The following is a 25,056-nucleotide window of genomic DNA, read 5'->3' as shown; positions in this document are numbered from 1 at the left end:
CCTGGGGGGCCCTGTGGCTAGTGCTGGCTCACTAGTGGGCAAAGTCAGGGTCCAGAAGACCCTGCTGCTATTGCCTGCCCAGTTAATTGCTTGACCTGAGGCATCCAGCACTGGTGCCTACAGACTGTTGGGCCAGGGCAGCACTGCGTCCTGAGGCTAATAAGCTAGAGGAATGATTCCAGAATGGTGCTTGCCAGCACCAGTGTCCATGTGATAGAACAAGCTCCCAAAATGGCTGCCCCCAGTGTCTATGTCCCCAGGGTGAACTCTAGTTGCCTCCTGCCTCTCCTGGAGACTCTCCAAGAACAGCATCTGGTCTGACCCAGGCTCCTTTCAAATTACTGCTTCTGCCCTGGGTCCTGGAGAGTGTGAGATTTTGTGTGCATCCTTTAAGAGAGAAGTCTCTATTCCCCCCAGCCCTCTGGGACTCCTAAAAATAAGCCCTGCTGGCCTTTAAAACCAAATGCTCTGGTGGCTTGTCTTCCTGGTGCAGGACCGCCAGGCTGGGAAGCCGATGTTGGGCTTGGACCCCTCACTCCCTTGAGAGAACCTCTGCAATTGTAATTATTCTCCCACTTGGGGGTCACCCACCTGGGGGTATGGGACTTGACTATATCATGATTCTGCCCCTCCTACCCATCTCGTTGTGGTTCCTTCTTTACATCTTTAGTTGTAGAAGATCTTTTCTGGTGAATTCCAGTCTTTTTCATCAATGATTGTTTTGTAAATAGATGTAATTTTGGTGTGCCCATGTGAGGAGGTGCACTCAGGGTCTTCCTACACAGCCATCACTGCCAATCTCCTCTATTGCCCATATGTTTTATTAATGGTATGTCACTAGTTGCTGGAATCCCTGTTCTGGCATACTTCAAATTCCCATGCCACTGGGAATTTATTAATCTGTAGACTCAGCCTACCTGCAGTTCTTATATTGATTAGGCCCTATATTGCTGTTCTTATATTGACGGGGAAAATCAAGCATCCCTGGATCCATGGGTCCAGAGTTCTTCATGTGTTTACCCCTATTGTGTGCTTTGTACTTTGGGGTTCGTGTTTCTTTGCTTATGCTCAAATTCCACACAACTGTTAAAAGATATGCAGTATCACTTACATAGTAAAACCATTGAAAGAAGCATATTCCTCAGCTGTGAATCCATAAATATCTTGACAAGATAGATTCACTTCTTGCTGAAGGAGAAGACTGACTAAACTTGTTGGTTCATCACTGAGAGCAATCATAAGGGCTGTTCTGGAGCAAGAGATATAAATGTGTCCATTTATGAATCTTAACCATGTCTTGTACTTTTTAAAAAATGAGTCTTCTAAATTTACTGTTTAAATGTATGATCAGGAAAAGAGTTGGGGCAAGAATGTAAAATGTGGGGCAGATCTACTCAAAAAGGTGTGCTAATCACAGATCATATCATGAGGTCTAAAGATAAGAGTCTCTAGGAAGCAGCTAGCTCAGTGGTTTTCAATCCCTGCTCCTGGGAACACTAGTGTTTTCCAGGAGGTGTCTCAAAAATTCTATGGAGGGGAGTGTCTGGGACTCTGGGTACCCTATCCCCATTTAACTACAGCATCTGGGATTTAGAGATTGAGTTTCTGTGTAAGATTCTAATGTTAAGAAAAATAATAGCAATAATAACATACCAATGTGGCCCAACTGTTTGATTTTGCAGATAGAAAAATAGATCCTGGGAATCTAGGTAATTTGTCCAAAATCATATGGCCAAATCTTTTCAGTTTCAAAAATGTGTCTCATATATACATATATGATATATATATAGGCTTAATTCAAACTGAGGGCAAGAGCAGCCTGGAGTATTTAAGCAATGAGCACCTAGAATTTAACATATGTGTGCATGTGTATATATTCCTGTTAGATAGCTATAGTTATATGCTCTTATTTAACATTAATTATACCTTTGATTCTTATCTGAAGCATTCACATCTGCCCCACTCTTCAGAAGAAATTCTACCATTTCTGCATTATTTTCAGTAATGGCAAGTAAAAGTGGAGTATACCCATCCTGGAAAAATTATTTCAAAATGATTATTTAAAATATTGTACCAACATTACATGCCTTTTAATTAGGTTCAATTTAAAAAATAAGTATGCTTATAAGAAACCTCTGTAGTATCTTGTAATAACCTATAATTGAACAGAATCTAAAAACGAATATATATATGCCAGTCAAAAAATCAAAATAAAATTGTAAAAATTATAAAAATAAATAAATAATAAAATAAAATATAGTTGGCCAGTCAAAAAATAAAATTAAAGTTTCTACTTTAGGCTTAATTCAAATTGTGGGCAAGAGCAGTCTGGAGTATTTAATTAGTGAGCACCTAGAATTTAACATAAATATTGCAAACCATCAATTCACATTTCATAATGTTGTTACAGCTGAGTTTCCTAGGGTTTCATTTAAACTTCCAAGGCTGGCACTTATTTTGGCCTGTCATGCAGATAAAGTATCAGTGAACTAAAGTGTTAGGAAGCTTATAAACATATATTAATCAGTTATCCATAAAGTTTTAATAGGTGACTTGGATTACTTTTAGTATAACAAGTGATTTTCTAATTTTACTCTATTATAACTATTCATGAGTATACAAATAAAATATAAAAGGACATAGTCTTCATGATTTTTAATCAATGTTCATTTATAGGGAAATCAAGTATTTCTCATGTGATGTACTTCTTTGAACAGTTATAATTGTTAAACCTCATGTTGCTTTGGAGGTCAAGATTATAATCTGAAATGAAATGGAGAAAGGTTTTTTTAAAAAGGAAAACCTTATCAGTATTTGATAATCTCATTCTCCTTCTCCTTCTCCCTAATTTCATTTTGTAAAATTCATGTTTTATATAACATGTGTCTCAACAGATTAATAGAAGACTACCTTATTTTGAGCTTCAAGATTAGCTTTGTGTTCAAGCAGTTTTGCAACTAATGAGTCACTTTGATGACAGGCAGCATAATGAAGAGCAGTATTGCCATATAAATCCACCAGGTTTGGGTCTGCACCATGTTCTAGAAGAATAGTAGCACAACTCTCCTTGTCACACTGTACTGCCTGTCAGTAGAAAAAGAATAGATGGGTAACCAATTTACTATTTAGGATCTGATATATTAAACTAATGTTTAATACTATGTTTTAAAATATGAAATATAACAAAGGTTAACTAGGAGAAGAACTCAAATGTAATTCAATTGAAAAGGAAAAATCAGCACACCTTAGTCAATGGAGATCTGTTTTCACCATCCCAGACATTTACTTTGCACTGTTTCTCAATTAAGAGAGATACAATATTTGAATATCCATTAGCACAGGCCAGGTGCAAAGGTGTTCTGTATCAATATAATGAAACACAAAGTTATAGATAAGTCTTATTTTGAGAAGTTATCTGCTATGCCCAAGAACATGCCAGATCATATATTATTAAGGTATTTGCTTTGTGTACTTACTTATATTCACACAAAATTTAATGAATTATAATTGCTTTTTACTGAATTAAAAGAGCTGTGCAAATGCCTGAAGATCAAATATTTAACTGGTTTCACTTCAAAGAAAATTTAACTATGCGTTAAAAAATAGGTTTTTTTCAAACACCAAAATGGAGTCTGAGCCTTGGAGAATGATAAAATTAGACATCCAATTATATCTAGAAATGATCTCCAAAACCTAAGATACATATGCCAGCTAACAGGAGGAAAAGACATTGCCTATGTTTGCCTGTTGCATGGCATACTACACCTAAGTGTGTGTGTTTCTCTTTGCTCAGCTATTAAAGTTGTCATTTGCATCTAAGAAGTGAACACAAAGGTGAAAGCCTAAGTACCCTTTAAGTTGTAGATCTCAACCTAATTTTCAGTTATTAAAATAATTTCTACTTCTCAAAGAACCATATTCTACGTAGCCTCCCAGAAACCAAGCATATAGTCATGAAGTATGACAGATACTAATGAGCTCCATTTAAACTTTGTAACTTTTAGCCTGGACTAACCCTCAATAAACTTTCATTTATTTGTGAAGGTGATATCTTTATATCCTTATTTTAAGATAATTTCATAATACAAAGTCTATATACAGATAGTCCAGGTCCCGAACAAAAGATTTTAGATGCTATTTTCCCACTTCATTTTAGAAGTACTTTATGGGTACCTAAACAGACCTGTTATTGACACTAAGAGTAGCAAAATGTAGCCCACAAGGACTTGAAAATAAGGTAACTTTCAAAGAACTAGGCTCATAAAATCCAAACATGATGATATAACTTACCATTTTTATATTTTTTGGGTTTATGGGAGTAAACCCAAAAAATATAAAAATAATTTTGAACAATTTGGAAATACGAAAATCTGAATATAAAAAAATAAATAAATTAATTATTTTTTAATTTAAAATTAAAATTATTTAAAAATAATTATAAATTATTTTTAAAAGTATTAAAATAATTTAATTATTTAAAAAATTAAATTAATTATTTTATTTTAAAAATAAATTTTAAAAATATTTATTAATACAAAAATAAATCAAGTTTACTTGAATATAATCTCTGGAAGGCAAGACTATAACTATAATTCAATAAACCAGAAACCTAACCAATTATGTCATTCTGTCTGAAGAAAGACTGTAATCTGAAAGAGGATGGTCAGCTAAGTGATAGACTGAAACCAGAAGTTATCCATGATTAACATCCTTCATGGTAAAGAAAATATGAATTTAAGGAACCCATACTTCCCAGTCATTGAAAAGGAATACTTTGTTTTTGTGTAGAACAAAAATGATTCCTCAGACATCATGGTCTAGATGAAATATCCCTCAAAATGATCTACCTTGTTTTGCCACAATTCCATCCTTACCAAACAAACTTCTGATAACTAATTTGGTTTCTCAGAAATCGTGACACAGGAAAAGCACTGATTAGCCTTTTTGTTGACATCCATAATTTGGCTTAAAGGTATATTTCCTTATGTAATAGGAAGTTTCTCCAGTCTTCAACATGAACATATGGGGCCAAAAGGCTTTAAGCTGACCTAAAATAACTCCTTGCAGTAGCATAGCAAATCCTAACAAACACTTTGATCCATCCCCTTCACCCACTGTTATATATATCTCAAAATTTTAGTCTCAAGGAGCGTAGGTGGCTTTTACTCAACCTTTATATCTAATTCTCTTTCCAACTCCAGTTTCCTTTTTTCATTAAAACAAAGAAACAAAAACCAAAAAGCAAAAACAAAACCAATTTCTCTTTCTCTGAGAGAAAGTAATTGGCATTTGAGTAATTCCCAGGAGGTGTTCCAGAAGTGGCTGCTGCGTGGCTGCTGCACGCCTGCTGAATATTTCACTCTTCCAATTGAAGTCTAAACCCTATGTGACAGGGGGACCTTCAAGATGGTGAAGGAATAAGGCGGGGAGATCACCTTCCTCTCCAAAAATACATCAAAAATACATCTACATGTGGAACAACTCCTACAGAACACCTACTGAATGCTGGCAGAACACCTCAGACTTCCCAAAAGGCAAGAAACTCCCCCACGTACCTGGGTAGGGCAAAAGAAAAAAGCAAAAACAGAGACAAAAAAGTAGGGACAGAACCTGCCCCAGTGGGAGGGAGCTGTGAAGGAGGAAAAGTTTCCACACACTAGGAAGCCCCTTCACTGGTGGAGATGGGGAGTGGGTCGGGGGGAAGCTTTGGAGCCATGGAGGAGAGCACAGCAACAGGGGTGCAGAGGGCAAAGCAGAGAGATTCCCATGCAAAGGATTGGTGACGACCAACACTCAACAGTCTGAGAATATTGTCTGCTCACCCGCTGGGGCAGGTGGGGGCTAGGAGCTGAGGCTCGGGCTTCTGAGGTCAGATCCCAGGGAGAGGACTGGGGTTGGCTGCATGAACACAGCCTGAAGGGGGCTAGTGCACCACAGCTAGCTGGGAGGGAGTCTGGGAAAAAGTCTGGACATGCCTAAGAGACAAGAGACCATTGGTTGTGGGTGCGCGAGGAGAGGGGATTCAGAGCATGGCCTAAATGAGCTCCAGAGACGGGCGTGAGCTGCGGCTACCAGCGAGGACAACAGAGATGGGCATGAGACACTAAGGCTGATGCTGCAGCCACCAAGAAGCCTGTGTGCAAGCACAGGTCACTAGCCGCACCTCACCCCCACCCCGAGAGCCTGTGCAGGCTGCCACTGCCAAGGTCCCGTGATCTAGGGACAACTTCCGCAGGAGAACACACGGTGCACCTCAGGCTGTTGCAATATTATGCTGACCTCTGCTGCCACAGGCTCACTCTACATTCCGTACCCCTCCTTCTTCCCGGCCTGAGCCAGAGCCCCCTAATCAGCTGCTACTTTAACACCGTCCTGTCTGTGTGGGGAACAGACACCCTCAGGTGACCTACGTGCAGAGGCAGGGCCAAATCCAAATCTGAACCCGAGGAGCTGTGCAAACAAAAAGAGAAAGGGAAATTTCTCCCAGCAGTCTCAGGAGCAGTGGATTGAATCTCCACAATCAACTTGATGTACCCTGCATCTGTGGAATACCTGAATAGACAATGAATCATCCCAAAATTGAGGCAGTGGACTTTGGGAGCAACTGTAGACTTTGAGTTTGCAATCTGCATCTAATTTGTTTCTGGTTTTATGTTTATCTTAGTTTAGTATTTAGAGCTTATTATCATTGGTAGATTTGTTTATTGATTTGGCTGCTCTCCTCCTGTTTTTTTATATATATATTTTTTCCCTTTTCTCTTTTTGTGAGTGTGTATGTGTATGCTTCTTTGTGTGATTTTCTCTGTATAGCTTTGTTTTGCCATTTGTCCTAAGGTTCTGTCTGTCAATTTTTGTTTGTTTTTTTAGTATACTATTTAGCACTTGTTATCATTGGTGGATTTGTTTTTTGGTTTCATTGCTCTCTTCTTTCTTTCTTTCTTTTCTTTTATTACTTTCTTATTTTTTTAGTTTTAATAATTTATTTTTTATTTTAGTTATTTTATTTTACTTTATTATTTTTTCCTTTCTTTCTTTATTTTTTCTAGCTTTTCTTCTGAGCCATGTGGCTGACAGTGTCTTGGTGCTCCAGCCGGGTATCAGGCCTGAGCCTCTGAGTGGGAGACCTGAGTTCAGGACATGGGTCCAGCAGAGACCTGGCCCCACGTAATATCAAATGGCAAAAGCTCTCCCAGAGATCTCCATCTCAATGCTAAGACCCAGCTCCACTCAACAACAAGCAGGCTACAGTACTGGACACCCTATGCCAAACAAACAGCAAGACAGGACCACAACCCCACCCATTAGCAGAGAGGCTGCCCAAAATCATAATAAGTTCACAGACACTCCCAAACACACCACTGGATGCGGTCCTGCCCACCAGAAAGGCAAGATCCAGCCTCATCCACCAGAACACAGGCACCAGTCCCCTCCACCAGGAAGCCTACACAACCCACTGAACCAACCTTACCCACTGGGGGCAGACACCAAAACCAATGGGAACTACGAACCTGCAGCCTGTGAAAAGGAGACCCCAAACACAGTAAGTTAAGCAAAATGAGAAGACAGAGAAATACGCAGCAGATGAAGGAGCAAGGTAAAAACCCACCAGACCAAACAAATGAAGAGGAAATAGGCAGTCTACCTGAAAAAGAATTCAGAGTAATGATAGTAAAGATGATCCAAAATCTTGGAAATAGAATGGAGAAAATACGAGAAATGTTTAAGAAGGACCTAGAGAAACAAAAGAGCAAACAAACAATGATGAACAACACAATAAATGAAACTAAAAATTCTTTAGAAGGGATCAATAGCAGAATACCTGAGGCAGAAGAACAGATAAGTGACCTGGAAGATAAAATAGTGGAAATAAGTACCGCAGAGCAGAATAAAGAAAAAAGAAGGAAAAGAATTGAGGACACCTCAGAGACCTCTTGGACAACATTAAACGCACCAACATTTGAATTATAGGGGTCCCAGAAGAAGAAGAGAAAAAGAAAGGGACTGAGAAAATATTTGAAGACTTTATAGTTGAAAACTTCCCTAACATGGGAAAGGAAATAGTCAATCAAGTCCAGGAAGCACAGAGAGCCCCATACAGATAAATCCAAGGAGAAACACGCGAAGACACGTATTACTCAAACTATCAAAAATTAAATACAAAGAAAAAATATTAAAAGCAGCAAGGGAAAAGCAACAAATAACATACAAGGGAATCCCCATAAGGTTAACAGCTGATCTTTCAGCAGAAACTCTGCAAGCCAGAAGGGAGTGGCAGGATATACTTAAAGTGATGAAGGAGAAAAAGTACAACCAAGATTATTCGACCCAGCAAGGATCACATTCAGATTCGAGGGAGAAATTAAAACGTTTACAGACAAGCAAAAGCTAACAGAATTCAGCACCACCAAACCAGCTTTACAACAAATGCTAAAGGAACTTCTCTAGGCAGGAAACACAAGAGAAGGAAAACACTTACAATAACAAACCCAAAACAATTAAGAAAATGGTAATAGGAACATACATATCGATAACTACCTTAAATGTAAATGGATTAGATGCTCCCACCAAAAGGCAAAGACTGGCTGAATGGATACAAAAACAAGACCCATATATATGCTGTCTACAAGAGACCCACTTCAGACCTAGGGACATGTATAGACTGAAAGTGAGGGGGTGGAAAAAGATATTCCATGCAAATGGAAATCAAAAGAAAGGTGGAGTAGCAATTCTCATATCAGACAAAACAGACTTTAAAATAAAGACTATTACAAGAGACAAAGAAGGACACTACATAATGCTCAAGGGATCAATCCAAGAAGAAGATATAACAATTGTAAATATTTATGCAACCAATATAGGGGCACCTCAATACATAAGGCAAATGGTAACAGCCATAAAAGGGGAAATCAACAGTAACACAGTCATACTAGGGGACTTTAACACCCCACTTTCACCAATGGACAGATCATCCAAAATGAAAATAAATAAGGAAAAACAAGCTTTCAATGACACATTAAGAAAAAGGGACATAATTGATATTTAAGGCACATTCTATCCAAAAACAACAGAATACACTTTCTTCTGAAGTGCTCATGGAACATTTTCCGGGATAGATCATATCTTGGGTCACAAGTCAAGCCATGGTAAATTTAAGAAAATTGAAATCATATCAAGTATCTTTTCCGACCACAACGCTATGAGACTAGATATGAATTACAGGAAACAACTGTAAAAAATACAAACACATGGAGGCTAAACACTGTGCAAGTAAATAACCAAGAGATCACTGAAGAAATCAAAGAGGAAATCAAAAAATACCTAGAAACAAATGACAATGAAAATACGACAACCCAAAACCTATGGGATGCACCAAAAGCAGTTCTAAGAGGGAAGTTTATAGCAATACAATCCTACCTTAAGAAACAAGAAACATCTCAAATACACAAACTAACCTTACACCTAAAGCAATTAGAGAAAGAAGAACTAAAAAACCCCAAAGTTAGCAGAAGGAAAAAATCATAAAGATCAGATCAGAAATAAAGGAAAAAGAAATGAAGGAAACAATAGCAAAGATCAATGAAACTAAAAGCTGGTTCTTTGAGAAGATAAACAAAATTGATAAACCATTAGCCAGACTCATCAAGAAAAAAAGGGAGAAGACTCAAATCAATAGAATTAGAAATGAAAAAGGAGAAGTAACAACTGACACTGCAGAAATACAAAGGATCATGAGAGATTCCTACAAGCAACTATATGCCAATAAAATGGACAACCTGGAAGAAATGGACAAATTCATAGAAAGCCCAACCTTCTGAGACTGAACCAGGAAGAAAGAGAAAATATAAACAGATCTATGACAAGCACTGAAATTGAAACTGTGATTAAAAATCTTCGAACAAACAAAAACCCAGGACCAGATGGCTTCACAGGCGAATTCTATCAAACATTTAGAGAAGAGCTAACACCTATCCTTCTCATATTCTTCGAAAATATAGCAGAGGGAGGAACACTTCCAAACTCATTCTGCGAGGCCACCATCACCTTGATACCAAAACCAGACAAAGATGTCACAAAGAAAGAAAACTACAGGCCAGTATCACTGATGAACATATATGCAAAATCCTCAACAAAGTACTAGCAAACAGAATCCAACAGCACATTAAAAGGATCATACACCATGATCAAGTGGGGTTGATCCCAGGAATGCAAGGATTCTTCAGTATATGCAAATCAATCAATGTGATACACCATATTAACAGACTGAAGGAGAAAAACCATATGATCATCTCAATAGATGCAGAAAAAGCTTTTAACAAAATTCAACACCCATTTATGATAAAACTCTCCAGAAAGTAGGCATAGAGGGAACTTACCTTAACATAATAAAGGCCATATATGGCAAACCCAGAGCCAACATCGTTCTCAGTGGTGAAAAATTGAAAACATTTCCACTAAGATCAGGAACAAGACAAGGTTGCCCACTCTCCCCACTATTATTCAACATAGTTTTGGAAGTCCTAGCCACAGCAATCAGAGAAGAAAAAGAAATAAAAGGAATCCAAATGGGAAAAGAAGTAATACTGTCACTGTTTGCAGATGACATGATACTATACATAGTGAATCCTAATGATGCTACCAGAAAACTGCTAGAACTAATCAATGAATTTGGTAAAGTAGCAGGATACAAAATTAATGCACAGAAATCTCTTGCATTCCTATAAACTAATGGTGAAAAATCTGAAAGAGAAATTAAGGAAACACTCCCATTTAGCACTACAACAAAAAGAATAAAATACCTAGGAACAAACCTACCAAAGGAAATAAAAGACCTGTATGCAGAAAACTATAGGACACTGATGAAAGAAATTAAAGATGATACACACAGATGGAGAGATATACCATGTTCTTGGATTGGAAGAATCAACATTGTGAAAATGACTATACTACTCAAAGCAATCTACTGCTTCAATGCAATCCCTATCAAACTACCAATGGCATTTTTCACAGAACTAGAAGAAAAAATTTCACAATTTGTATGGAAACACAAAAGACCCCGAATAGCCAAAGAAATCTTGAGAAAAAAAATGGAGCTGGAGGAATCAGACTCCTGGACTTCAGACTATACTACAAAGCTACAGTAATCAAGACAGTATGGTGCCGGCACAAAAACAGAAATATAGATCAATGGAACAGGATAGAAAGCCCAGAGATAAACCCATGCACATATGGTCACCTTATCTTTGATAAAGGAGGCAAGAATATACAATGGAGAAAAGACGGCCTTTTTAATAAGTGGTGCTGGGAAAACTGGACAGCTACATGTAAAAGAATGAAATTAGAACACTCCCTAACACCATACACAAAAATAAACTCAAAATGGATTAAAGACCTAAATGTAAGGCCAGACACTATCAAACTCTTAGAGGAAAACATAGGCAGAACACTCTATGACATCAATCACAGCAAGATCCTTTTGGACCCACCTCCTAGAGAAATGGAAATAAAAACAAAAATAAACAAATGGGACCTAATGAAACTTCAAAGCTTTTGCACAGCAAAGGAAACCATGAACAAGACGAAAAGACAACCCTCAGAGTGGGAGAAAATATTTGCAAACGAAGCAACTGACAAAGGATTAATCTCCAAGATTTACAAGCAGCTCATGCAGCTCAATATCAAAAAAACAACCAACCCAATCCAAAAATGGGCAGAAGACCTAAATCGACTTTTCTCCAAAGAAGATATACAGATTGCCAACAAACACATGAAAGGATGCTCAACATCACTAATCATTAGAGAAATGCAAATCAAAACTACAATGAGGTATCACCTCACACCAGTCAGAATGGCCACCATCAAAAAATCTACAAACAGTAAATGCTGGAGAGGGTGTGGAGAAAAGGGAACCCTCTTGCACTGTTGGTGGGAATGTAAATTGATACAGCCACTATGGAGAACAGTGTGGAGGTTCCTTAAAAAACTAAAAATAGAACTACCATACGACCCAGCAATCCCACTACTGGGCATATACCCTGAGAAAACCATAATTCAAATAGAGTCATGTACCACAATGTTCATTGCAGCTCTATTTACAATAGTCAGGATATGGAAGCAACCCAAGTGTCCACTGACAGATGAATGGATAAAGAAGATGTGGCACATATATACAATGGAATATTAACCACCCATAAAAAGAAACGAAATTGAATTTTTTGTAGTGAGGTGGATGGACCTAGAGACTGTCATACAGAGTGAAGTAAGTCACAAAGAAAAACAAATACCGTATGCTAACACATATATATGGAATCTAAAAAAAAAAAAAAAAAAAAAAGGTCATGAAGAATCTAGGGGCAAGACGGGAATAAAGACGCAGACCTACTAGAGAATGGACTTGAGGATACGGGGAGGGGGAAGGGTAAGCTGGGATGAAGTGAGAGAGTGGCATGGACATATATACACTACCAAATGTAAAATAGATAGCTAGTGGGAAGCAGCCACATAGCACAGGGAGATGAGCTCGGTGCTTTGTGACCACCTAGAGGTGTGGGATAGGGAGGGTGGGAGGGAGAGAGACGCAAGAGGGAAGAGATATGGGGACATATGTATATGTATAACTGATTCACTTTGCTATAAAGCAGAAACTAACACACCATTTTAAAGCAATTATACTCCAATAAAGATGTTAAAATAAATAAATAAATAAATAAAGCCTATGTGACAAACTTTTATGAAATCTCAGAGCCCATCTGTATGCCCCAAGGAACATAGGAAATCAGACACAAATTCAATAAAATAAAATATCTACGGAAGCTTCAGCTTTTTAAGGAAGTATTGAGCAATTATAGTCCTGTGGTATTTTACACAAAATCTGAAAACAAGACTAATCTATCCTGAGCAGACATGAAACGTTACCAAAGTTACAATATCACTCAACCTTCAAGATGGTCTTATAAAGATTTTTACTCAGAATACTTGGCATCCTTTTAAATGAGTCACCCTGGTTTAAAAACACAAAATGTCTTAAGAATATACAGATTGCCTCCATTCCAAGTTTTAGATTTAACTGTTCTTAATTCCACAGAATTAAGAATATGGAATATTGGAATATGCAGCAAACGATGTCCTTGTTATGACTGTTTACCAAATGTTTACACATATAATGTAAGTGCTTCAATGTCAATGTTTTTTCACCTAATGTCAAAAACAAAAACCATTCAATTTTTTGAAATAGTTGAATGCAAAACGTATATTTACAGAAATCTTAGAGAAACACTTTAAAACCAAGTATAGTATTCCATTTCTCAAAATTCCACAACTTTTATTAATGTACCACATTACCAAGTGAAGACTTTATACTATAAGAATAAATACTTACAATTTTAAACTTTTTAAAGTTAAAAAGTTTAAACTTTTAACTCTTTTTAACTCATAGTACTTATAAGAAATCTAAATCCCTGTGAGGCCTAGTGCTGGTTTCTAGAGTTTCAGGCAAGCTGGTGTCCTACTGTTTCATTCAAGTTCTGTTTTCTCCCAGTCTCTCACTCTCTTATATACCAGTGAAACTATTGTCAGCAGAGGTTGTGGATGGGTGAAGGATTGTCAGATCCCAGAAATCTCTAACTGAACTTTAGCAAAAGGCATGACTCGGATGGGTGTGAAGAGTCACTCCTCTGGAAGCTGAAATGAGAGGTGTTATCGACTACACATGGTGCAGGACGAGAACATAGCTGCAGTTTTGAATTACATCTCATCGTGAGAATACCCCTCTTATCAAAAGACTTGGGCTCTTGATAACTTAGAATTCAGGGTGAGTGGAGAAGTAACCAAGGAAACTACCTCATGCTAGATCATTACATTATTTTCACTGTAGGCCGGGCACTCTAGATCTAATCTGGGTTTGAGTAGTATGACTGAAAGTGTTCATTTGGAATTGAGCCTTCACCTACAAGGCAACCTACAGATCTGAGGGACTTTTTAAATAAAAACCATAAAAGTAATTTAATTTTATAGCTAGGAGAGATATTAGACATCTTCAATTCACTTTCAAACTCATTGGGCACAGAACTCAAAATAAAAACATAAATATTAGCTAAATAAGCAAAGCACATTAACAGGGAGCTCCTCTGGTTTAATAAGAAATAGTCTTCAATGGGGCTTTGCAGATCTTGGTTTAAAAAACATCTATCTAGTAATAGTTCTGATTTGACAAGATGAGGAGATTTAGGGTCAAGGTCATACAAATGCAAGGAAGGCCTCAAATTCAGATTTTTATTCCAAAAACAATGTTATTCCTACTGGGCCACTATGGCCTTCAGAACAACCTGCTCATTAACTGTCATGGTGTTTCTCCCATTCTCTCCTAACCAGAAATTTTCACTTTTATTATCATTATTTTTACTAGAAAACATATTTAGAATATTATTTCCATCAGGCCATTATTTATATGTACATATATTTACATGAGGCATCAGGGACCCTTGCACAGTGCTTCTAAAATGAGTTTATGCAGCCCTCAATAAAACACTATAATTCACCTTTTAAAAAATTCAAATAACACAAAGCAGAAGTCTCCCATAACCATTCTCACTCTACCTACTTCCTCTGCCCAAATCTCATCTGCTCTTCAGAAATAGTGTTTTAAGTTTAGTATGTATCCTTTCAGATTTTATCCAATTCTCAGTCTTTCTACACACACACACACACACACAAATATTCAAATAGAATATAGAGTTTGAGACTTTTTTTATTCAGCCTTATTGAGGTATAATATACAAAAAATGTAAGTGTACAGCTTTATGAGTTTTTTCCAATATATAGTCATATAACTGCCACCATAAACATAATAAAGAACATTTCTATCACTCTAAAAAGTTCCCTCATATCCCTTTACAATCAATCCCCCTCCTCCAGTCCCCATATGAAACACCGGGTAGCTACTAATTTGCTTTCTTTGGCTATAATTTTGCCTTTCTAGAATTTCATATAAAAGGAGTCATTTGATATATAGTCTTTTGTATCTGGTTTCTTTGACTTAGCAGGACACTTTCGAGATTCATCCATGTTGCTGCATGTATCAGTAATTTCATTTCTTTTATTAATAAGAGATATTTTATTACTGAATAATATCTTTAAATTATCATAATTATCTATGTATGTATATATATATGTATTCATTCATCAAAAAATATTAATTCAGCACTTACTATGGCTAGGCAAGGTTCTAGGTGATGAAGATACAGCAGCAAACAAAACAAAAATACCTGAACTTATGGATCATACATGGCTAGTGGAAGAGGTCAATGAAAAAACTTAAAATACAAGGTACAACAGACAGTATTAAGTGCTAAAGAGAAAAATCAGGCAAGGAAGAGGAACAGAAAATGTCAGCATGGAGAGGGGGTACAATTGTTGGAAGAGTAGCCAGGGAAGCTCTCACTGATAAGATGACAAACACCTGAAGGAAGTGAGACTGAGCCATGTGGTCTGTGATATCTGGGTGGGGAAGCACTCCAGGCAAAGGACCCAGCAAGTCCAAAGGCCCTAACTGCATGTCTGGCATTTCTGTGGACACTAAAAAGGCCAGGGTAACTGGAGATGAATGACAGGGAGAGTTGTAGAAACTAAGATCAGAGAGATAACAGGGAGGGGGTGAAGGTTGGGTAGGGTTGTATGAGCCTTTGGAAGGACTTTGGCTTTTACCCCTAATGAGATGGAAAGCCAGTGGATGTTGTTAGGACAAGGAAGGACATCACTTGACATACATTTTAGAGGATCATTCTGGCTAATGTGTGGAGAATAAATTGGAAAGGTTAAAAGAGAGAAAACTACCTGGGAGGCCACTGCAGTAATTCTCATTAAGATATGATGGTGGCTTTGACTAGAGTGGTACCTTTGAAGGTGGCAAGAAATGGCTGGATTTTAAACATGCTTTGAAGGTAGAACCAAAAAGATTTGCTGTTGAATGAGATGAAGGATGTGAAAGAATGAGAGTAGTCAAGAATGACTCTAGGGGTTCTGGCCTAGACAACTGAAAGAAAGGATTTGGCATTTATAGAAAGAGAAGAGCAGGTCAGAGGAGGAATAACAGGAGCGCAGTATGCGGATGTTTGAGATTCCTAAGCAGTGACGGGGTGGAGCTAGTGGCTCTCACAAGCCCATTGTTAAATTTTCAGGAATTATTCGAGCCACTTGACATCACATTGGTAGGTGGAAATCAGGGATTCTCTTCCCTTCTACCCACCCCCACTCAAGAGCCTGTTATATAACATTTACCAGCACACCACAGCCTGTTAGATATACAAGTGATAGTGTAGGCATTTGTATATATATGAGTCTAGAGTTCAGGGGAGAGTTCTAGCTGGAGATTAAAAGTTGGAAGGCATTGGAATACAGTTACAGACGATCTCTCTTCATCAGGCAGGTGAGGATTAAGAGAGAGACAGAGAGAGAATTATTTCGAGGTCTGAGCCCTCAAATATTTACCAATCAGGAAGATGAAGAGAAACCAGCAAAGGAGTCTGAAAAGAACTGTCCACAGAAGTAGAAGAAATGCCAAGTGAACCAAGTGTTCTAAAAGACAAGACGATATTTCAAATACTACTGATAGGAAAGTAAGAGACTTGGCTGAGATGCCTGCCAGGTACAACTGAGAACTGACCACTGAATAAAGTCATGTTGAGGTTATTGATGACCTTGTAAAGAAATTCAGAGGACTGGTGTAGGATAAAAGTCAGATAAATTATTGAATAGATAACTCTGATTTTATTAAAAGAGGAGGTAAACCTATGAGCAAGTTGACACAGATCCTCTAACCATAGTTTCCAGTTGCCCTATTACAATGAAAGATGACGCTTTATATACCCTATGACCTGAAAACTCCCCACAAGATTTTAAGGTAGGCACATATAGTACATATTTTCTGTTATTAATGCCAAATACATAACCTCTTCATTTCTTAACATATAAAATTAATTTTGTTTTTGCAGTAAGTGGTTGTTGATAAGCTTTTTGAAGATCCTCTACAACTGAAAAAAATTTTTCATAGGAGATCCACATTAAAAAGTTAATTGTTTCGCTCTTTCAAAGTCTTAAAATCGTAATCACTGTTCTGGGAAGTTGCCTTTACTCTTTTCCTATTAGTACATTAGGAATATGGGAAACCTTAGTGGCTGAGGACAGTATATACCAAAGGAGAAAAACCACAGCATGGGGAAAGGGTGAAGTGCCCAGTGGAGATTAAGGCAGTGGGAGGAGTGGAGGGAATTGGGAAGGACACAAATGCCCTCAGATATCCAGGTGAACATTTCTAAAACGAAGAAGCTGAAAGTTGGGGGTATGACCCTCTGCCAGTGGTTGCCAGACCTCTCCACTATGGGAAACTCAGAGTGACAACCAGTGGGGTAGTCCAGACAAGTCCTGTTTCTGGTTAGAGGACCCAGTGGCCCCAGCTTCCCCTCCATGCTGCCCTTCATCACTCTGGTCACCTGTGTTCTCTGTCCCGCATGTTCATATCATATTTCTTGAGCTGAAGATACTCCTTCACCTTCTCTAAATCCCCGACCGAGGCAGCTTTGTGAAGTTTCTTTAAATCCTTATCTCTAAGGTTGTAGCCTGGCTGGGCTGGAGGACCGATACTGGCTGGCCCACCTATGGGCAGGTGTGAGCAGGAACTGTGGGGCTCATCCTTCCTTCTCCATAATGTGAAAAGCTTCTTCATGGCGGCACGGGAGGCAGTCCTTCAGTCACACCAGGATGTCCCTGGAGCTCCTAACTGCCCCACCTGCCTCGCCACCTTGGCCCTCTGGCTCGCGGGCCCCTCTGGCCAGGTAGGTCCGCCCCGCAGTGCTGGAGTCAAAGCCGGCTAGAGACCGGAAGTGGGCCAAAGATCAGAACCTGTGTGGGCGGCTTTTCCCAGTTGCCTAGCAACGCCCAGGGCCTCTGGCACCCGAGGTTGGGACCCAGCCCCCGGGTTGCCCAGATCCAGATTCTTCACTCAAGATCTTAGATTAACTGTTAACACTCTCAGTCTTCCTATTAGATCCAGCATCTTTGGGTAGAAATCTATCAGCTTTCTTACAAATACCCCTTTCCCTTCAAGGATAGACCTAGTAGCTTGAACTCTTGCAAACCAAGATTTACCTTACTCCTGGTGGAGATGAACCTCCTCCAGTGATCTTGCCTCCAGCCTACTCCCTGCCTCTCACCAACATGGTTCACAAGGCGCAACTCGCTTTTAACAATAACTGAGATCCCTTCATAATCTCAATTTCAAACTTACTTTTGAATACCATCTCTCATATTTTAGCTCACTCTCTCATCACAAAACTCCAAAAATCCTTCTAACTCATTGCACCTACAGTCCATTAATTCTGCCACATTTCACTGACCTTGACCACCCCACTCTGTGTTCTCACTTCCCTACTTAAGTAGGTTAAATTCCACGGTTAATCATTATCACTCTCATGTATATATATACCTTCAGCATGTTTGCCCCCATTCCTCTTCTTACTTGTCTACCTAAACCACAGAGCTGGTTAAATCTAAAACTCCCATCTAAACATGTCTGCCCTGAGCCACTGGTTCTGACTAAAGGAAAAAACAAATCCATGCTGTCTTTTCTCACTTTCAGTTCATGAAAACCCACCTGAAATGGATTGGTATGCTTCCCAGCAATCCTTAGCTACTTGCCTGATCCATTCACACTCATACTTTCCTTGAACACTTCATATATTCTCTCTCTTCAAACTCATTCTTAGCTGATGACCTGGCTTCCTGATCCATTGAGAAAAGTGAGTTAATCAGAAGAGAAATTCTGCAGGCTACCAGGACATCTACCCACCTACTGACACCTTGCCAAAAAATATTTTACCTTCTTTCTTGTTCATGTTGATATCCATGTTTCTAGCAAAGGCCAGCACTTCGCTTACATACTAGAAGCCCATCCTCTGTATTGCTTCAGCAACCCCCTTCCCCTGCTTTCTCATGTGTCTTTAAGGTTTCCCTCTCCGATGACATTCTTATTAACATAAATACATGCTAGTGTTTGTCCATCCTAAAACAAACAAACTGACCCGCCTCCCCCTGCAACCATTGCCTCATTTCTCTCCTTTACAGCAAAAAGACTTAGAATTGTCTATAATCTTGTAATCTCTGTCTACATTCTTCTTCTGTTCTCACTTAAGTTCCCATCATTACCCTGTTTTCCCATTTCTCTCAATCCACACTGCTTTAAGTATGATTGACCATGATCTCCAATTGCCATTTCTCAGTTTTCACGTTAATCATGTTAATCTATTGCTTGCTCCTTGAAACACTTTCTTCACTTGGCTTCCAAGACATCACGCTTCCCTGGTTTCATTCCTTCCCTCCTAACCATTCCTCTTCAGTCTATTTCACTAACTCCTCTTTATCTCCAGTAACGGAGAGCCCCAGGATCAGTCCATCATTAGCTTAATTTTCCCCCAAATCCTTGGAGTCATCCTTGAATCTTATCTTTTCCACCTACATTTAAACTGCCAGCAAATTCTGTCAATTCTAACTACAGAATATATCCAGAATCCATTTGATTTCTTCCCCTAACCGTATTCCCTTCTGGGTGATCTCATTCAGTCCCATGACTTTAATACCATCTATGCAATATCAACTCCAAATCTGGAAGTTCCAGTCTGGTTCCTTCCCCTGAACTCTGGACTGGTATATCCAGTTGTCTATAGACTCTATAGGCATCTCATGCTTAACATGTCTCAGCTGACCTCCTGACATTCCAATCTGTCACTGTCTTTCTTACTTAAGGGCAGGTAACTCCATTCTTCATGTTGCTCAGGTCAAAAGTTTTAGTGTCATCCTTGACTTCCTTCTTTTTCAAAGGCCACATCTAATCAGTTAGCAAAACCTGCATGCAGTACTTCCAAATACATACAGAATTTGACCACTGATATCACTGTAGTCCAGGCCAACATCATCTCTCTCATTTGCATTACTTGACCAAGAAAAATTAGCTGTGTTAGAACTGGGACAAGAACTGATAAGCTTCAGGACTTCAGGACTCCTCCTGGCATATCACACTACCTCTGGTTAATTTTATGAGCTGCACCGCCTTCAATTCATGATGACCTGAGAATAATTTTTCACTTATATGCTAATATAAAGCTAGTACAGCTCAGAAATTTGAAATGTATAGATAATTATATGCTAATTTTATATAATTATTATTAATAGAATAATGAGCTGCTGTCTCTTCTATTATCAGACACATGAGTATTATGTAATATGGTTAGTACCTTACATGAGTATTAAAATAGCAATGTTATTTATCACCTTTGTTTCCTAAATAACAATTCCCATGTAATTTCTCAGGAAAAATAATAAAAGAGATCCCAATATGCTTCATCTCAAACATAGCTATGCAGTTAAAACTTCTCAGTGGATTTTCTGTTGGTGTTCCTGCCAAAGATACAGAAAGTAGGCTTATGAAAGTTTTGATAATGAAAGAGCTATTTAAAGATCAATATGTAAATTTCATTGCTAGTTTTTCTTTCTTGAAATTCTAAATTTGTGGTTATTTAAGAAGGTAATTGTTAAAGTCTAAAATAATAATGTCTGAAGGGAAATTTCTTTAGTTTCAAAAGTTCACTAAGTTCATTAAACCCATATGGTGCCTTTGTACAAATTAGGAAGTAATTATGTATGTCATTTGTTTCTCTATAATTACAAATAAATTGGACTTGTTATAAAATGGGTTTATTATTTTTACAACAAATTATTTCTAATAAATTATTATTAAGTCATAATCATTTATAATAAATGGCATAGTGATTTATTCGTAAGAAAAGCACCTGTTTTTAAACTGGGACTTTAAACAAACAGAAAACAATACAAACTGCAATAAGAAATGCCAGGTTTAGGGCTTCCCCGGTGGCGCAGTGGTTAAGAATCCACCTGCCAATGCAGGGGACACAGGTTCGAGCCCTGGCCTGGGAAGATCCCACATGCCACGGAGCAACTAAGCCCGTGCGCCACAACTATAGAAGCCCACGCGCCTAGAGCCCTGCTCCGCAACAAGAAAAGCCACCGCAATGAGAAGCCCGTGCGCCACAACGAAGAGCAGCCCCTGCTCACCGCAACTAGAGAAAGCCCACAAGCAGCAACAAAGACCCAACGCAACCAAAAAAATATATATATATATCAGGTTTAGATGGTGTACACTAATACCAATAAGATATTATATTTTAATTTACTTTTGTGATCAGTATAGAAATTATTAAAGCAATTCTTTATTGAGAATCACAAGTTATATGTGGCTGCATTAACAATTATCGACCTTTCGCTTTTATAATTTGAAGAGAATGTTTTGTTCCCCTTAGAACAAAATACTTTTCTTCTGTTTGTTGTCTAATCATCATGATTTACTTCTTAATCAATTTAGACTGCCATAACAAATTACCATAGACTAGATAGCTTAAACAACAAATATTTTTTATCACAATTCCAGAGGCTGGAAGTCTGAGATCAGGGTGCCTGCATGGTCGGGTTCTTGGTGAGGGCCCTCTTCCTGGTTTACTTGCTATGTCCTCATATGGCTGAAAGAGCTAGCTGTCTCTGGCCTTTTCTTATAAAGGTACTAATCCCATTCAGGAGGGCTCCCATGACTCAATTACTTCCCAAAGGCCCCACCTCCAAATATCATCACATTGGAATTAGGGTTTCAACACATGAATTTTGGAGGGACACAAGCATCCAGTCCATAACATTTACTAATTTTGTTAGAACAAGATACTTTATTGCCATCAGCCAGAAGAGTTATGTTTGTATAATAAATGTGCAAATAGCCCATCTCTGGACCTAACTCAAAGTTTTAATATAAGTACAAAAATATGTCACAAAGACAAAAATGCTGCAGTGAAAATGGTGCCTCTTAGAGGTGGTAACTTGTGCAGTGCATGACCTGAACAACTGTATGAAGCCACCATTAGGTTAGTCTCAATTTTGTAGATCTTCTATACATCAGGCATTTTACCAGATGTCAAAAATACAAGCATGAAATAGATGTAGTTCTGATTGTCATGGTACTCACTATAGAGTTAATTTCTATGGTTTTTCAAAAATCTTTTCTAAGGAAAGCATAATTTTCATTCATTCACTTATTCACTCAACTAATAATTCTTGTGTCTTTTAAGTATACTGGTATTGCTCTAATACTGGAGCATAAAAAAGTCTTTTTCTTACCTCAATATACACTTAAAATTATTTGTGTTGTATTTCCATATGTTTCTACTTTGGGGGTAATATCTACATTGTCTAAGTTTGATCTTTATATTCAATTTTCAAGGCAGCTAAGTCATGTGACAACATTCTGTAATAGAAAGATCAGTGGATAGCTTTTTAAATAGTTTTTAAAAATGCCAAGTTAATGGAAAACTTGTCCTTTGGCATAGGGCTCATTATAATGCCTTGCAAGCTGACAAAGCATGATGATGGAAAGGATTTAGAAAGTGACATCACACTGCACTGACTCTTTGGACCATCCTGCTACCTAAGAGTCCAGCCTCTCTAGCACCAAGAAGAGAGAATCTCAAGAGGTCACCACTTAAAAACTAGAATCACAAACTCTTTCATTATCATTTCTTTATTGGAAAGAGAGTCAATATTGACGATAAATACTGTTTCAAATGCTCCTCACTGGTCCTCTTCCCTTGAGAGATGAACCTGGATAATCTGTGCCACACAATCTAGTTTCTACAACTAGTTTCTGTAGCATGAAAAGTACTTTTTAAAATGACACTTTTTGGCTTACATGGTGCAAATAAGAATTTCTTCCACTAGAGAGAGGGACACCTGGTGTCTTACTCTGGTAGCTTGAATATGTTGATATCAATTGCTATTTGCATATCTGGCAGGTTCCCCTCTGGCAGATTGCCACCACCTCCTCAATGATTCATCCTAAACTTACCTCATTGAGTATAACCTCCAATGAGAGTTAGTTCACAGTAGGTAAGTTCTTAACATGGGACCTTTTTATTTGTTCCTCCAAGAGAGAGAAAATACCAAATAACCAAATTTGCAGAATTCAATTCACAATGTAGATAAAATGGCTAGGGCTAAATGAGTTTACTACCATCGTTCTGAGAAGAAAAATAATAAGTAAATACATTGGTGTCTTTTGCACTCCTCTCCCCTGGCAGCTGGAAAGTTTTTGAAAGGATCATTAACTCTTATATGTTTTCTGTTACCTACCATAATGCGAAGTATGGTGCCTCTAGGCCTTAGGATGGAGGCTTCATGCTATACTGAACAGTCTCTACCTACATTCCCTCCCTAGACTAAAGAATTATAGTGAAGTAAGTGTGCTGTCTTCTTACTGCCCCTAGGGAAAGAGGTCCAGAAAAATATCATGCTGTTTAAATTTGTTATTCTGCAATTGTGATACCAATTCTGTGTCATGATGCCATTTTCTGATTTGACAGGGTTAGGTTAGGATTATGATAACTGTAATTCACTTCTAGGTATCAAATTTTGTTAAATCACATTCTCTGACATATAATGATTGTGGTGGTAGGGATGTGAGAGATTTTAATGCACCAATTGCCTACCAATAGTATAATCAATATTCACTCTGGAATATTCTCCAGGTGTGTTCCAAAGGGATACTTTGTGGCAAAGTGTAAGAGTATTATGTTCTTAATATTATCATGTATTTTTCTTTTGCTGATTCAAATTCATTTTACTTTTTAGTAATGGAAGAGTTCTAAAGAAGACATTAAACAGGTAGGATTTTATAGATTGATTCATTACTTTTTCTTATTTTGACATCTTTATTGGAGTATAATTGCTTTACAATGGTGTGTTAGTTTCTGCTTTATAACAAATGAATCAGTTATACATATACATATATCCCCATATCTCTTCCCTCTTGAATCTCCCTCCCTCCCCCTCTCTCTATCCCACCGCTCTAGGTGGTCACAAAGAACCGAGCTGATCTCCCTGTGCTATGCGGCTGCTTCCCACTAGCTATTTTACATTTGGTAGTGTATATATGTCCATGCCACTCTCTCACTTTGTCCCAGCTTACCCTTCCCCCTCCCTATGTCCTCAAGTCCAATCTCTAGTAGGTCTGCGTCTTTATTCCCGTCTTGCCCCTAGATTCTTCATGACCTTTTTTTTTTTTTTTTAGATTCCATATATATGTGTTAGCATACGGTATTTTTCTCTTTCTGACTTACTTCACTCTGTACGACAGACTCTAGGTCCATCCACCTCACTACAAATAACTCAATTTCGTTTCTTTTTATGGCTGAGTAATATTCCATTGTATATATGTGCTACATCTTCTTTATCCATTCATCTGTCGATGGACGCTTAGGTTGCTTCCATGTCCTGGCTATCGTAAATAGAGCTGCAGTGAACATTGTGGTACATGACTCTTTTTGAATTATGGTTTTCTCAGGGTATATGCCCAGTAGTGGAATTGCTGGGTCGTATGGTAGTTCTATTTTTAGTTTTTTAAGGAACCTCCATACTGTTCTCCATAGTGGCTGTATCAATTTACATTCCCACCAACAGTGCAAGAGGGCTCCCTTTTCACCACACTCTCTCCAGCATTTATTGTTTGTAGATTTTTTGATGATGGCCATTCTGACCAGTGTGAGATGATATCTCATTGTAGTTTTGATTTGCATTTCTCTAATGATTAATGATGTTGAGCATTCTTTCATGTGTTTGTTGGCAATCTGTATATCTTCTTTGGAGAAATGTCGATTTAGGTTTTCTGCCCATTTTTGGATAGGGTTGTTTGTTTTTTTGACATTGAGCTGCATGAGCTGCTTGTAAATTTTGGAGATTAATCCTTTGTCAGTTGCTTCATTTGCAAATATTTTCTCCCATTCTGAGGGTTGTCTTTTCATCTTGTTTATGGTTTACTTTGCTGTGCAAAAGCTTTGAATTTTCACCAGGTCTCATTTGTTTATTTTTGTTTTTATTTCCATTTCTCTAGGAGGTGGGTCCAAAAGGATCTTGCTGTGATTGATGTCATAGAGTGTTCTGCCTATGTTTTCCTCTAAG

General features: G+C 38.1%; 1 protein-coding gene across 1 annotated transcript; it reads right to left on the bottom strand.

Moving 5' to 3' along the window:
• Window positions 1-85: 85 nt before the first annotated feature.
• Window positions 86-21,145, bottom strand: ANKRD7 (ankyrin repeat domain 7). Its single transcript, XM_082472465.1, has 5 exons — window positions 17,484-21,145; window positions 3,245-3,359; window positions 2,911-3,084; window positions 1,927-2,033; window positions 86-1,249 (listed from the first exon to the last, which is right to left on the bottom strand). The coding sequence occupies exons 1-5, from the start codon at window positions 17,714-17,716 to the stop codon at window positions 1,108-1,110; spliced, it is 771 nt and encodes a 256-aa protein (XP_082328591.1). The 5' UTR covers window positions 17,717-21,145; the 3' UTR covers window positions 86-1,107.
• Between the last annotated feature and the right edge of the window lie 3,911 nt (window positions 21,146-25,056).

Source organism: Balaenoptera physalus (genome assembly GCF_965194825.1).
Source record: "Balaenoptera physalus genome assembly, chromosome: 8".
Taxonomy (NCBI): domain Eukaryota; kingdom Metazoa; phylum Chordata; class Mammalia; order Artiodactyla; family Balaenopteridae; genus Balaenoptera; species Balaenoptera physalus.
The sequence above is the reverse complement of the archived record's forward strand: the minus strand, read 5'-3'. Positions and strand labels throughout refer to the sequence as shown.

Coding starts and splice junctions, on each gene's coding strand:
- ANKRD7 (XM_082472465.1), bottom strand. CDS start 17,716: ATGAAGAAGCTTTTCACATTATGGAGAAGGAAGGATGAGCCCCACAGT. Junction 3,360..17,483: donor ATGCGGGACAGAGAACACAG/GTGACCAGAGTG, acceptor ATATTGATACAG/AACACCTTTGCACCTGGCCT. Junction 2,034..2,910: donor ATCTTGAAGCTCAAAATAAG/GTAGTCTTCTAT, acceptor TAATTTTTCCAG/GATGGGTATACTCCACTTTT.